Source organism: Ictidomys tridecemlineatus, chromosome 11 (genome assembly GCF_052094955.1).
Source record: "Ictidomys tridecemlineatus isolate mIctTri1 chromosome 11, mIctTri1.hap1, whole genome shotgun sequence".
Classification (NCBI taxonomy): Eukaryota; Metazoa; Chordata; class Mammalia; order Rodentia; family Sciuridae; genus Ictidomys; species Ictidomys tridecemlineatus.
Genome location: NC_135487.1, coordinates 16,256,987 through 16,270,170, shown reverse-complemented (window position 1 = coordinate 16,270,170; position 13,184 = coordinate 16,256,987). Strand labels below are relative to the sequence as shown.

The 13,184-nt window shown below is 53.1% G+C and overlaps 1 protein-coding gene across 1 annotated transcript in view; it reads right to left on the bottom strand.

Annotated features, from left to right (window-relative positions):
- Positions 1-12,924, bottom strand: part of Grhl3 (grainyhead like transcription factor 3) — a 32,791-nt gene extending 19,867 nt beyond the window's left edge. The window contains exons 1-2 of the mRNA XM_078025606.1: positions 12,667-12,924; positions 601-787 (exon numbers count right to left, since the gene is read on the bottom strand). Of these exons, the coding sequence (XP_077881732.1) occupies positions 601-787; positions 12,667-12,683 (204 nt within the window). The 5' untranslated portion in view covers positions 12,684-12,924. The remainder of the gene's footprint in view (positions 1-600; positions 788-12,666) is intronic.
- Positions 12,925-13,184: the final 260 nt, after the last annotated feature.

The window sequence follows — 13,184 nt, the reverse complement described above, 5'->3', positions numbered from 1 at the left end:
CTGGCCTTGGCGAGGCTCGGAAGGAAGGAAGGAAGGAAGGAGGGAGGGAGTGGGCTAAGTTAGACAGGAGGAGTGTTCCAGGTGCCAGGGCTGCAACAGGAGGGTGGGGTGATGGGAGGCTGGGACGATCCCAGGGACAGGACAGAGGGTGGCCGGGCTGCAGTGAGCCTGGTGAGGCGTTCATCTGCCAACCCACACCTGGCGTGCCCTGGGTGGCAGGCTGTGCGGGGTGCTGGGGACTCAGGGTGACACGACGTTTTTCCTTCCCTCCAGGAGCTCAGTCTCATGGAGGAAATGGAGGAGTGGATGAGCAGGCGGCAAGTTTCTAAGGCTAGGCGGGGAGGATGCCAGTGGGTATGAGGGCCCCAGAGGAGGTACAGAATGGGGGACCCAAGAAAGCACCCCTCACCCCATGAAAGAAGGAGGTGACATTTAAGCTAAGATCCAAGCAGAGAATGGAGTTTAGCCAGGAGGAAGGGGCAGCGGCCAGGAGGCGGAAACAGCGCGTACCAAGGCCCTGGGGTGAGGGGCTGGGCCGGCTGCTGGTGGCTGCCACAGCCTGAAAGCAGACCCCCATTTAGTGGGAAGGGGGCGACGTACCATGTAGTAGTCGTAGAGGAAGCTCAGGGCCGCCACGCTGTCGTCGTCCCCGTTGACTCTCATCATGGCCTTCGTGGCGGCTGTCAAGGGGTTTTCCAGGTACGTCCTCCAGGCCTCGTCCTCGCTGGTGTAGGGGAGCTTCTGAAAGGTGACCGGGTCGTTCTTCAGCAGCCGCACAGACCTGAAGCTGGAGGCGCACGAGGAGGGTCAGATTTAGGAAGGTCCCCGCGTGCGCAGCCTCAGGCCAACGCCCAGGAACTCAGAGAGCCACCAGCCTGGGAAACTTGGAACTGCTGTGCCACACTGGGCAGCTCGGGGCAGCGGGATGGACACGAGCTCTGGGGCTGGAGGGACACCAATGCTGCCCCGTAGAGGCTGTGGACCGGGGCCTCCGTTCCCTTCCCTGCAGTGAGGGCCACAGAGCCAACCCTGCGAGACTAGGGGGGATTCAACGGGACACGCCTCAGGAGACAGTTCAGAGGCGATCGATGCAACCAAATGGGAAGTGACAGTGACATGCTGCAAAGATGAAAATGGCCGGACAGCCCAGCATGCTTCTTCTGAGGCTGCTGTCCTCAAGGCCGTGAAAGAAGCTGCAGATCACTGTGTCGGGGGACCACGGCCAATGACAGAAGGCCGGGCAAGGAAGCCCTCAGGCAGCAGTGGTCTTGGGAAGTGGCACTGTGGACCACCCTTTATGTAGGGTCCCCAGGCAGCTGCTCAGATGCCAGGACGTGGAGCTGAATGTTTAGGGCACATGGAGGCAGGCAGAACCCGGGCGCTGTGCTGAGAAGCTTCCACAAATACAAGACACGGTCCCCAAGACACAAGCCCATGGGCTCGAAGGAAAGGGGCCGGGGAAAAGCTACAGGAGGAGGCAGACATTTAGCTGGGGACACTCGGCCCTGGGGATGGCTTCGCTCAGTGGCAGATGGGAGCAGATGTAGGACGGTGGGGACACAATGTAGAATGACGATGATAAAATAGCTCCTCGTCTGCATCGGGCACTGGTCATGGTTTAGGAACTGAACTGGACTCCTCTCGCGAATCATCATCTAGCCCCGTTCTCACGACCACCCTGCTGAGGCGGCTCCTGGTATTACTTCTATTTTTGGTAGAGGAAACTGAAGCAGGGTCCCAGTCAGAGAGTGGCCCAGGGGGATTCAGGCTCTGAGGGAAGGGTGCTGTAGGACAGGACGCTGTTCTCACACTTGAGCTGCAGGAGAAGGACGCAGATCGCTGGGCCAACCTGGGAGTTTCTGAGTCCCTCTGCCGGGGGTGATGGAGAATTTGCATTTCTGATGACCTTCCCTGGTGCTGCTACTGCTAGAAGCCTGGGGACCACACCCTGAGAATGGCTCAGGACATAGGCTCTCAGTCATGAGCAAACCCGGCTGAGAGCCTCTTGGAGCAGAGTATGTGGAGGCGGCTGCAGGTGAGAGGACGGGCTTCAGGCTGGGGCTGGAGAGAGCCCCAGAGATGAAGCTCTTCTGCCGCCCAAAGCCTCCTTTATCCACGGGCCTGATGGACTCACCCGTGTTAGGGCCATAGGAACCCGTCAGCTGCCATTGACCAATTCGTTAGACCTGCTCATTACCGGACACTACAAGGTAAGTTCTTCACTTCAGCTCACTGACGCCTGAGGCCAAGGATAGAAAATGCCCAAGATCCTGCAGCCTTCAGTGACACACCAGGACTTAAACCCAGGCTTGTCCCGCACCAAAGTCACACTGCTCTGCCACAATGCGAGAGGGCAGTCTTCACCAGAGCAGAAGAAATGCGTTAGTAATGAAATTTCAGGCCCTCTGGCAGATTAGTGGGTGGGCAAGGGCCACCTGTCACCCAGTGACTCGGGCCTACACTCTCCAGCTTGGTGGAAGCGGCAGCCCAGACTAGATCTCAGCAGGCTGGGGGGGGGGTAGAAGTCAACCCTTCTGCAGACTTCATCTAAGGCGGTGTCTCCCATTCCACTTCACGGGGCCCCAGGTATAGGGCTCTGTGAGGGGGGCAGAAGGAGCTGTCACACAAGAAAGAGAAATGACAGAAACCTTCCTGCTCTAGGGGTGCGGAGAGGGAGGCACACCCCAAGTTTCTGCTGCTATAAATCAAGGAGCTGCAGACAGAGAAGTGAGAAAAAGCTCCTAGCTGCCCCCTGGGCCTGGGGTTAGAGGAACTTACCCACTGAGCCCAGGGTGGCTGCCCCCCCCCCTGCCCAGCCCCAGGCTAAAGGGAACTCCCAACTCGGCAGGCAGGGGGGAGAAATGGAGGAAGGCTGAGTGGCCCAGAGCTCTCCTCCCCAGCTGGCCAACCAGGGCTTAGCCCCACTTCTCATTTGTAAGTAAGTCTATAAAGTACCCACTGTGTAGGATTATGAGGATCAAGGGCACTAGCTTAGAACTGTGCCTGGCACATAATAGGCACTTAATATGTGCACGCTATTGCGGTACTCCAGGTCAGCTTGACACCAAGGGGTTGCAAAATGTTACAAGACATGGTCACACGAAACAGTGGCAGAACTGGGCCTGGAATAAGAGGGTGGAGTGAGGAGCTATCAGTTGTCCGTTTTTATGTGTATATGTGTATATCTATATATTGGGGTACTGGAGATCCAACTGAGGGCCTCATGCATACTAGGCAAGCACTCTACCACAGAGCTACTCACCAAGCTCCTTTTTTTTTTTAATATTTATTTTTTAGTTGTAGTTGGACACAATACCTTTTTTTTTTTTTAAATTATTTTTATGTGGTGCTAAGGATTGCACCCAGGGCCTTGCATGTGCTAGGCGAGCATTCTACTGCTGAGCCACAACCTCAACCCTCCCACCCCCAAGTTCTTTTTTAAACTTTATTTTGAGATGAGCTCTTGCTAAGTTGCCCAGACTGGCCTGGAACTTGCAATCCTCCTGCCTCAGCCTCCTGGGAGCCGGGATCACGGGTGTATACTACTGTGTTTGACTTTCCTACACTTTTTGAAAATGAAATTTTAGGAAACAATAATAAAATCATACCTAAAACAAAAAAACTGATAGTATTTTCTGATTACCTGGGAGACTTTCCTGGCCTACCAGGGTCTCCAATGTACCCTCTGGGGATCCCCAAGTCTGATTCCTTGATAAATAGCAGGTGCTATATCTTCAGCATTTACTATAGGTAGACGCGGGATCACTGCATCTGCGTGACCTCTCAGCTCCCACAAGCAGTAGCTTGTGAAGGTATCATCCCCTTGTACAGAAGGGGAAATTGAGTCACCTCAGGCAATATCACCTGAACGGGGACTTGCTGGGCTCCAAGATGCAGCTCGGAACCTCTCTGTTAGTCTCCTTTCTAGATGCCTTTCCTATTCTGGAAATTTCCCCTCTCTGGAATACACTGAGCCAATTCTCTTCTGCAAGGCAGAAAGGAATTTTCCACCCACACAGGCAGGAGGAACTAAGTAGGAAGACGAGACGATGACTGGAAGAGTTTCTGGCCAGAAGCTGAAACCCTAGTGTCCTGGCCCTGAGGCCTGCCCACACCTCCAGCCACCTCATGTCCTAGCACCAAGCATTCAGCTTCCAGAAAGTCTTGACTACGGATAAGCTTAGCAGTGCATTGTGTGTCGAATCCTGAAATCCAATAAGTTTTGGTTCTCTGTGTCTCTCTTGCATGTACATGTGCACGCTTTCTTCCTCTCTCTCTCTCTCTCTCTCTCAGATTGAACTGGGGGGGGGTGGCTTTACCACTAAGATACATCCCCATTCCTTTTTATTTTTTTAAGACAGGGTCTCACTAACTTGCTGAGGTTGGCCTCCAACTTGTGGTCCTTCTGCCTCAGCCTTCCCAGGAGCTGGGATTACAGGTGTGCCCCACCACGCCCAGCTTTGTTCTCTGTTTTCTTAAAGATTGGGTCCAGGACCCAGTGGGTGAGGCAGAGGGGAAGAAATCCCAGGAGTTGATACAGGATGACTGGGGAAAGGCTTCCCAGAAGGGATCATTCAAGAGTGACAGGGCTAGAACAGAGGGAAACTAGGTGACTCCTCTCTTATGAGGTCACCTTCCCCAGGGCCTACACAAATTCTCCGTTGGTGTCTGTGTCCAAGATGGAACTCCTGAGCTATCAGCAGATGAAAAGGAATGGGGGGGTGTGCGCGGTCTTGGGCAACCTTGCCGACTTGAGATCCTGTGGCACACCAGGTGGCCCCGTGGGAAGCACTGCCCTGGTGTGGTAAATCTGTCCTAGAGTAAGCCCCTTGGCCTTCTGGGCCGACTTCCTCAGCTGTGACATGGGTCTCCTGAGTGTCTTCTGCCTGCCATCAGGGACTGTTCCAGATAGATAAGGCTCTGCTCCCATGGAACTCATGTCTAATTGGAGAAGACAGACCATAAACAAGTAGGTAAATGAGTTAATTTTCGTTGGTGATAAGTGCTGTGAGGAAAATTAGAACACGGTAATGTAATGGCGAGTCACCAGGGTGGCTACTTTAGAGGAGAGTTAATCTCTTGGGTTGTTAGGAGAATTAAGTGCATTTACGTGAGAAATGTGCTTAGCCTAGAGCCTGCCAGAGAATAATCTCTCAGCAAATAATAGCCATCATCACATCATCATCCTGGATCCTCCAAGTGAGAGTAAAGGGGAGACTGCCCGAGGTTCTTAGATTATCACTACCCGCAAGCCTCCTGTCTGTGAACCAGGTTCTGTGTCAAAGACAAAAGAGAGCTAATAACCCCTTGCCTCAGCTTTCACATCCATTATCTTGTGGGGCCTCCCAACACACATGGCGTATTATTATTCCCACTTTAAAGACCTGGAAATAGACAACAGAGACATTAGGTGACCTGTATCTGGCCTGAGAACTCCACAACTAGCTGCTTTTCCACCAAGGGATGCAGGAGAGAGTCCAAAACAATAAACTTGCACGGCACCCATCCATCATTTTAACAAGGATTTTTCAAGTAACTGCTAAGTGCCAGACCCTGTCCTAGGCAAACTGGAGACAGGGGTCAGCAAGGGTGCACTTTAACAACATTCAGGACCACCAAAACCAAAGAGTCGATATCAGAGAGGCAAAGAAGGCTCAGAAGGAAAAGAAGCCAGAGGACCTCCGACCTGCCCAAACCCTGGGGAGTGACAGAGGCTTACTGAGGAAGGGGTGGAGGGGAAGAGGGAGGATGGAGATGGGTGGGGAGGGCTTGGGACCTTCCAGCTGAGAGCAAAGACAAGATCAAAGGCATAACCTGGGACAGCTCCCAGGGTTGTCCGCCTACTGTGTGGCAAGTATGAGCCAGATGCTTTGCATGTCACCTTGCCTCAGGGAAGGCCAGCCCACTGAGGAGGAAGCTCAAGCCCAGATTTGATAATCGCTCACATTTGCATAGCATGTTATATTCTTCAGTGCGCCTCTCATATAGCTGTCATACCTGGGATCCTGCAACGCCCTTGTCTGGTAGGGAGGGGAAACGTGACTGTCCCCAATCGATAGCAGGAAAAAGGAAAAAGGGTGACGGACAGGGCCGCTGGTTTGCCTACAGCCACCCAGCTGGCACCTCAAGGTGTCAAGCCTAGAACTGAGGTCCCTGGCTCTCAGCTTCCAGAACCTTCACAAAGCCCTTTCTCAGTGCCTCCCAGTCTGGCTTCTCCTTTGGGAAAGAGGTGGAAGTAAGATCAAGAAAGAGGAGCTCATGGGCTGGGGATATGGCTCAAGAAGTAGCTCGCTCGCCTGGCATGCGCGAGGCACTGGGTTCGATCCTCAGCACCACATAAAAAGTCCACCTAAAGGTAAAAAATAAATATTAAAAAAAAAAAAGAAAGAAAAAAGAGAGAGGAGCTCAGGAGTCTGGTTGCTGGGCCTCACTTGGGGAGGTCTCCTATCACTGGCCCACAGGGATGTGCGCACTGTCCAGGCAGAGGCCTAGGGTGGGTGGAGTCTTCCCCTCAGTTTACTTTGGGCCCAAGGCATGGAAGGGGTGTGGTCCCAGCCGCTGGATGCCCAGTCACCCTCTTATCCTCCTGACTCCAACATGCATCATCCCGGGCACCAGGAGGGAGGCGACCAAGAGTGGGGAGGTGGGGTTTCATCCCAACAAGCCCCTCTCTCTGCCTGGCAACGGCCCCTGCTTTCTGCCTGAGCCACCTAAAACTTCCAGTGGGACTCAGTAGATGCCCTCTTGCTACCATCTCACTCTGCGAAACCCAGCAATTTAAGGCACAAAGAGACCTAAGAAATCTAGTCCCAGAGAGGAGGTGTGACTTGCCTAAGGACACACAGCAGGATGGAGACTCAAGTCTCCCAGTGTCCTGTCCAGTGCTCTGTCCAACACTCCCCTGTCTCCCCGTCATCTCCATCATACAGAGACAGTCAATTAAACACTTTCACTTAGTGGGTTTTGCAGAAAGTGGGAGAAAACCAACCACCAAAGGAGTAGGTTCAAGCCCAGCCCACAGAGGTGCCTGGCCTGGATCCTCAGGCTGGAGGGGAGCAGGAGAGTTTCAGGGGCCACTTGAGCTGGGTGTTGACACTCAGATCCGCCCAGTGACCTGCCAAACCTTGCTGTGAGCCACCCAGCTTCATCAGCAGCGATCAATCACACTCACTAATCATCCCAGGGAGGCCCTGACACAGCTGCTCACGGAGGAACCACTTCCCAGTCAGCCCCACGCAAGGTGCCCCAGGGTTCTGGTGGCTGCTGGTAGCTCATCTGGTTTTTTGGATGCGCAGGTTGGGAAATGTATCTTGTCACATGGGGGCTCCTTTGAGGGGGGGCTTAATGGAGAAATGGTAGAATGTAGGTTTGAACAAGGCCATGTGAACTCATGGGGACAGGGGTGGGTAGCCCTAGAGCTATGCAGACCTGGGTTCCAGTTCCATCCCTGCTATTCACTGTGTGACTTTAAGCAAGCAACCTGACATCTCTGTGCCTGGGTTTCTAACCTACAAAATGTGGGAAGAGGAGAGTATGAACCTCAAGGAATTATTATGAGAGCTACCTTTCAGGGAGGGATTACCAAGCGCCAGGTGCTAGCTGACCAATTCCTGGTCATGTCTTGGTAGCCCCCGCAAACCGCACAGTTCACAGCCTCACTTTCTCCCACCGAAAAGTGGGACATCTCTTCCCAGCTGGCAGACGCAGGCTTGAAGCTTGCAGATGCCAAGATAAGGGGGTGAGCATCACCTGCTTCCCCATCGGGATCCAGGTGGGCAAGTTGAGGGCTGTCAGCCTCCAGCAACCACTGCTAGTTGCATGTAAATTAATTATGTGCCATTTTCTAATTATACCAGAAACTCAGTTTCTACCCTTTGAAAAATTCTTCCCTGTATGGGAATTGCTCTTTCATGCTCTTGGTTTCTTATTTTTTTTTCATGATTGTTCAACTGAGGTGTGAAAGAACCTGAAACCCACCTCTACACCCAGAGGTTCATTCACTCATGGATTCACTCAACATTCTGAAGGCCACTCTATAAGAGGCCACATGAAGAGCACTGGGAACACAGTGGTGAATAGCACGCTGGTCCCACCCTTGAAAGTTCCTGATTCGAACCCGAGCCCTAACCCTAACTCAACATTGGTGACACATTTCTCTTAAAGACTTTCACTAGGTCAGTTGCTCTGGCCTTTTTAGGAGGCAAAGGGGTGGGGAAAGGGACAAAGAAAGAAAGGGGGGAGGCAGGGAGGGAGGAAGATAGATAGACAGACAGAGATAGCCAGCGAGGATTATCTGCTACATTTTACAAATGGGAAAGCAGAGTGCCAACAAGGGAAGGCAGATAAGTGAAGGGAAAGGATCTAAATTATTTGATACAGTTAGGTGCTGTGCCTTTTTTGTTCTCACACGTGTCCTGTGAGATGGGTGTTTTGGTCACTATTTTACATGAACAAAAACTGACACTTAGGTAAAAGATCTGGAGGAAAAGTCATCCAATCCACAGGTGGCAGAGCGGGGCTTTAAACACGGTGTGATCCCGGAGCAAGGCCCTCAGCCCGCTGACTCAGTGACAGCACTGAGGTCAGGAGTGGATCTGGGAACCTCCTGCTTCCCAATCCTCTGCCTGGTCTCCTAGGCCAATGGTTCTTACACTTGAACATGCATCAGAATCACCTGGAGGGCCTGTTAAAACACATCATGCTGAGCCCCACCCCCAGAGTTTCTGATTTAGTAGGTCTAGGGTGGGGTTGAGAATTTGCATTTCCAGGTTCCCAGATGATGATGAAGATGATGATCCAGGCACCACACTTTGAGAGCACTGTTCTGAGTAAACCAACAATTCTCTCTTTAAAATAGTGGGGTGAACTAATCTCTTAACACTGACTTCCTCTCTCCCCCTTCTTCATTTCAAAAGCAACATAGGTTTGTAAAATATATGTATATAAAATGTGAAACCCACAAAGAAACAGGAAGCAGAGAAGAGAATTCATTCACTTTCTTCCACTCTGAGAAAACGACTGTTTTCTATCTCTATATAGATATTTTCTATCTATATATAGATATGCCTAGCTCCCTGTCCTTTTTAAATGTCTAGGCACAGGATGGCGTACTATTGTGGCTCATTGTTCTGGCTCCTGATGAAGACCCATCTAAGATCCCAGTTCTTTGGTGAGACCCTGGGCACTCCTGAGCCAAATCTTAGTCCCCTCTTCTGCAAAATTGCACTTACACCTCTGTGTCATTGGGAGGAATAAAGGCCACAATGTAGCCATCAAGTATTTGACACACAGTCTGTGTCAAATGTGGAGTCAGTGCTCAATTTCTGCTGTTTTTGTTTTAACCCACCAGAAAGCTGAGGATCTACTTGTGCTTCAGCTCCGCCGCCTCTCTGCCTGCTCCTGTCCCCCAGTGTGGGACTTCTTGACAAACTGTTGGGCCTGTGGCTGGCTCTCAGAGCCTAAGGAACCTGGGGTGCCCAGGCCTCCGCCGTTAGGGCTGTCCCTCAGCCTCTCCGCACAGTCCGCCTGCTTTACAGCCCAGGCTTAATGAGGGCTTTTAACTTTTCATTCACCAGCAGCGTAACTCCGACTTTTAATAACACACCTTGTGCACGACAAAAATTTGCTCCTGGCAATCATGGTTTCGACCACAAAACCGCAGTGGGGAGGCGTTCCTGGTTAACTCTTTCAGCGCTCCAGGCAGTCTGGAGCCGGTACTCTCCGAGATCAGATGGACGGCGGCCGGGCCTTGGCCACTGGCCCAGCCTGGATCTCGGCCCCCAGTCACCTGGCCCCCAGTCGCCTCTCTCTGGCGATTTGGGGATGGGGATAAAATTCCCAAAAGGGAGTAGGGGTCCAGGCTGCGGGATGAGGGAAGCGGCAGGGATTATCCTGACATGCAGCCTCCATTTGATGGACCTACTATGTGCCAGGTCCAATTGTGGCCAAGCCCTGCTTCCTTCCGCAATAGATCCGCGCCCGACTCAGGCGCGAGGTTGGCTGGTGCAGGCGTGCCAGGCGCACAGTAGGCCCCAGGAGAGCCTCAGGGCACTCGGAAGGGACTACGGGTCACCAGACGCCCACAGCAGCTGGACTAGGCCCCACCAGTGGAATGCATTGCCCGCTTGGGAAGGCAGAGGGAGGCCTGTGCGCAGGCGCACTCGCGGCACACAGCACCGTTCGTTTTCCCGCGAGAACTGGGGCCACAGCCCCAGGAACCCTGGCGGCAGGGCCCAGCCCCAGGGCATGGCGAGGCTGCGGGCTGGAGGCAGCCAGGGCGGCTGGCAGAGGCCTGGGGGCTGGCAGAGGCGCCCGGCGCTGGGCCTGACCACATGAAAGGCCCAGGCGCTCGCCACCCACCAGCTGCCTGGAGCTGGTTTCTGACTCCACCGGCAAACCTCCATCCTGCCCAGCACCAGGCCTTCCAAGTGCCGCCCTCCACCCGAAGCCTAGTAATCAGGCTGACGTTCTTGGAGCTCCTACTTGAAGCCGGGTGATCCACTTAGGGGAGCTCACTGTTCCCCCGGCAGGTAGGTGTTTATAGACATCATTCACAAATGGGGAAACTGAGGGTCAGGGAGGACAAATTCACCAGGACCCTGCAGTTTGGAGAGATTCAAGTTCAGCTTTTTGCACTGCACCCAGGGTTAGCAAGAGTCGGTCCTTCCATCAAGGCTCAAAATGTATGTTTGAACCAGTCTTCTCAGCTCCATGCTTCTTCAGGGACTGCCCCAGCAAGACTGAAGGAGGCAACAGCAGCAGCTCAGAACTTGCAAGCCAAGCACTTAGTATCCCTCCCCTTATCAGTAGGGGCAGCTGAGCCCCAGGCTCTGTCATTGTAATCTCAAGTAGTGGCTTCAGAGTCAGCCTGCAATTACTCAGCAGGCACAGGCTTCCTTCTCCAAGCACCCAAATAGAGAAGCCTCAACTGTCTGCGGATCTGACTTCAAATCCCAAATCACTAAGGAGGAGGAAAGTAGAAAATCTTTCTCCAAGTAATCCCACTTCCGGACACTTGTCCCCTGAGGAGCAACACAAATAGATTCTGTCTGCAACAAATAGATCTGCAGTTTTAATCAGCAGATCTAAATGGGATGGAGGCACATCTCAAAATATTTTTGTGCATGTTCCAAGTGTGAAAACTGGAAAGCAAGAGGGTTCATAAAAGCTCAGTTGTTTCTTTTTATATGAAATAACCACGGAGTTGTTAGCTTGCTCTCAATCAGGCTTTAAAGCAATCACTAATCTAAAATCGTTGAATCCTGAACAACTCCGTGAGGTGGGTACCCCTATTGGCCACAATTTACAGGCAAGGATCCCAAGAAGTGAAGCAACTTGCCTAGTTGACAAACTGTTGGGCCTTCCAAGAGCCTAAGGAACCTGGGGTGCCCAGGCCACAGATAAGTGGCAGGGCTGGGACTTGAACCCAAGCTTCTGTGCAGTGTTCCTACTCTTTGTGGTCCCAATTGTCAACACTTTGTCAACCCGGGGAAATTTATTCAAATGTTATCTGATGCCTGTTAACCCCAGTGATTGTACTATGAACATAACTGACCAACCCAGAAGAACCCCAAAGCTGGCTAGTATCATGGAATACTGGACCAGTCGACTGCTCTGCCTGCGGTCTTTAAGTTGTTAAACCAATCAATTGAATAGCTTGGGGGAGGGAAAAAAAAAAAGATTCTTCAACTCTTGCTTCTGCCCACTCATCTCTGAGGGTGGCCGGAAGAAGACAGTCAGTGTTTGAAAAGTCTGGTTTCTACCAGCGTCCTGAACCCAAGCAGCCCAGATCCTAGCCTCATCCCACCTCCTCTGAGGTCTGGACCTCTAGCCTGGGGGTCCACACTAAAGGTCAGCATTAGCCAATCAGAATTCTGAATCCCAAATGTGGGCTGGGATGCACCTGCCTCCTGCCAGGCAACAGAGGTGACCTCACCCAAAACCACTCCTCAGCTTCCCCAGCCTTATAACTGCCTCTGAATAAAATCAACCACATTTTATGGACACCTCTTCAGACCTCGGCTCTGGCTAAGCATTTTACAGACTTCAGCCACTTAACTCTCTCCAGAATCCTACCAAACAATCTTGTACCCATTTTCCAGATGAGGAAAATGCAGCTCCGATAAGTTGGACGACTTGTCCAAGAACACCCAGCCTGCCAGGGACAGTCTGGATTTGAACCTAGGTCAAGCCCACCACAGAGTGCGCACGTTCCACCGCCACGCTCACTGTACCTTTCTCGCTTGGGATGGTTCCAGCTCAACAAACAAGTCCCTTTAGAGAAACCCAACTCTCTGCCCAAGACGCTATTGGAACCACCTCCAAGAAGTTCCTTTTGGCAAGAAGATAGAAAGCCTCCATCAGGTTGGGATTGTGTCTCATTTCCGAGGCCCCTTCGGAGGATCAAAAAGTGGTGCCAAAACCCTGCAGTTTCAGTCCCGTGTTTCCCCTAGCTGGCTCGAAACTGCTCGGCAGAGAACAGAGAAGAGCCACTTTCCCAGGGAAACGCTGAGCGCGAGCCGCGGGGGCCTGCCTGGGCACGCAGCGCGAGCGGCGGCCCATTCATTCACCCGAACAAATTGCCGTGTGAACCCCGGCGCCGGCCTCCCGGCTCTACCCCCGGGGAACCCCGTCCGAGCCCCCGCCGGCCGCGGCCGCCCTACTCACTCAAGTTCATTCGACATCTTCCTGCTCCCGGCTGCGGCCACCCGAGCGGCGCTGGGGCTCTGCTGACCGCGCGTCCCTAGTGCGGGCCCGACACAGACATCCCCGGCCCAGGGCAGTGTTTGATTTATGTTGAGGTTTGGGTGTCGGGGTTTTGCTGACAGCTAGGTTCCCGGCAGCGCGGGCGCTGATTGGCTGCGGGGACAGGTGCCGGCGACTGCGGGGATACCTAACAGGTGCAGCTGTTAACTCCTGGCCGCCGCGTGGGGGCGGAGCCGGGGCCGGCGGGGCGCGGCCGGCCAATTCCCTGCTGGGCGAGGGGGCGGGGGGCGGAGAGGAGCGGAGGAGGGAGGAGGGGACAGTCAGGTTGGAAAGAAGTAAGACGACGAAAGTACAGGATAAACAGATAGGGCTTAAAAAAAAAAAAAAATCTCCATCCCGGTTTCTAGTCCGTGTCCTGGATCCCAGAAACATCCCCCTACCTCCACCAAATTCCATGGTCCCCTCCTCTGCCACTGGGA